This window comes from Halyomorpha halys, unplaced genomic scaffold, assembly GCF_000696795.3.
Source record: "Halyomorpha halys isolate HHAL.00 unplaced genomic scaffold, Hhal_1.1 Scaffold106.1, whole genome shotgun sequence".
Classification (NCBI taxonomy): domain Eukaryota; kingdom Metazoa; phylum Arthropoda; class Insecta; order Hemiptera; family Pentatomidae; genus Halyomorpha; species Halyomorpha halys.
The window spans coordinates 1,880,159-1,882,358 of NW_027111449.1; the positions used below are offsets into that span (position 1 = coordinate 1,880,159).

General features: G+C 31.4%; 1 protein-coding gene across 1 annotated transcript in view; it reads right to left on the minus strand.

Annotated features, from left to right (window-relative positions):
- The window catches only part of LOC106677625 (uncharacterized), a gene marked incomplete in the record, with an annotated part of 37,087 nt that overhangs the window by 28,314 nt on the left and 6,573 nt on the right, over nt 1–2,200 (minus strand). Inside the window, 3 exon segments of the mRNA XM_067049436.1 lie at nt 321–430; nt 509–617; nt 687–827. Of these exon segments, the coding sequence (XP_066905537.1) occupies nt 321–430; nt 509–617; nt 687–827 (360 nt within the window).

The window sequence follows — 2,200 nt, forward strand, 5'->3', positions numbered from 1 at the left end:
GTAGGAATTTACGGATCTTGTATAGCAGTCCTGGGTGCCAGACTCGATCAAAAGAAATTTGACTTTAAAATGGAAATTCGAAAATGTTTTTTTTTTACTCTAACCATGAATTAGATTAAAGAGAGGTGTGGACATTTAATTTTTGAGGGATTTTGTTAATGCGGACAGGGCAAACACAGTCCCTAATTATCAAAAGTATCTTAAGTTTTAGTGTAGTAGGATTAGATTGACAAAATTATTGTTGGTTATCGTTAGGACTTTAAAATATAATTATTAGATTTTGAAAATGTATCAGAGGAATGGTATAACAGTTAAGGTACCTTAAGCCTGTACTGACAACGCCGGAGAGAAAAATCCCTGCAAGACCTGGGTACTCCCCTGCCACATCCATGACAAAGTACGGCAGCAACTGTCCCTGTTTTTTGATGTGCTGTAACATATTACACAAGAGTCAAAAACAGAAACCAATAACAACGAGAAAATCTCAAAACCTTGAAAAATCCCTCACATTAGATATTATCGGGTCGCAACCATGGTACCTGGCGTAGATGAGAAGACCCATCCAAGTGCTGAACGTCTTGAACAGGACGATCCCGATACACATACAGATAGTGACTCTGCAATAGTTAAACCATTAATATTGATTAATAATGATGTTTGAAATAAATCTGAGTTATTGAACCCACATCCTTGCATCCCGGAAGGTCGGCAGCGAAATGTATCTCTGAATGGCTCCTGGGTGAGTTGCGCAAAAATTCGTCTGGATGGGCAGTAGTCCAAAAGTCACCGTCCAGAAAGTGTACATCTTGTAGGGATCTGGGTCCATACTATCAACCAAAAATACTAAAATCAACAATAATCTTTGTTTAATTACGAGAGATTTAATCATCATTAATGGAAAAAAAAGGCATTTTTCAATACTCTGATAATTATTACACATGGGGTAGATTTATCTATTAGGCCACTAGGGTCTGGGGGAAAAAAATATTATTTTATTTAGCAAAAAAAATATTTATTATAAGTTAAGAAAAGATTATTTTTTTTTATCTCCTTTATTTTTTCTAATATAAATTTTATTGAGTTTAAAAAATAAAAATAAAAATTGTTCTATCTCACGCCGTTTTTCAATTTTAGCCACTTTTTCGATATTGCTCGATTTAACTAATTTTCTTAACCTTAGTATCCTCCTCCTTTTTTAAAATAAAGGTTTCAAAGGTGACATAAGTCCTCCCTAAATCGGGGTGTAGGAGGCCCAAGAATGCTTCCCTTCTATATAATTTTTCGTAATACGGATATTGTGGCATGTTGTACATGCTTTAGTCTAATGGATATTATTTACCATTAACGAAAACGTTATATAATATATGTATGCATCAAACCCCAAATCCCTGCTGTATGGGTTATGCAACGGGTGTAACATGCACTCTCACTCCTCTCCAATGACCTTCATTACTGTGCAAAGGTATGTTATATTCAGGGAAAATACGACAAAAAAAGTTTGTTACAAGGAGTTGTGATAACCATGAGAATGTTTATATCTCTTTGACGTCTGGGTACACAAATAGACATTTTTATATTTCTATATTTGATAAACTGTCTCATATTTAGAATTTGTTTTTTAAAACGTCATAATAATACTCTTATCAGTATTTAGGTAACGATAAGTATCATTGAAATAAACACTAGGTAATATTTGATCAGAAGGTAACTTAGGAATGTAATTCCTACGGGGAATTAATAATAAACTACCGTACTATATAAAAGATTTTTTTCTAGTAAAATTTATGCAAATTATTACAAAATAGTTAATCATTTTAATTAATTATTTATTATATCAGGTAAAAAACAGTAAAATGGTGTTCTGAAAATTCTCTCTCTCTCTCTCTCTCTCGATATATATATATATATATATTATTTTAGTCTTTGCTATAGTAATTCCTAAGTAATTTATGTTTTGATGGATTTATTAATTCTGAGAATCTAATAATAGAAAAAATATTGAATATTTAGCTTTTTTTTTGCCTTGAATTGCTGAGCTGAATAGTTAAATTATTATATATCTGCAAGTTATAGCTATAAGCTTTAAATGGGTTGCGTAAAAGCGTCGAAATCTGATCCCAAAATTGTTATAAGTTTTCAAATTTTATTAAAAGTTTTTCTAATATTCTTAACAAAAATATTTCATAGATAGGTATAAATA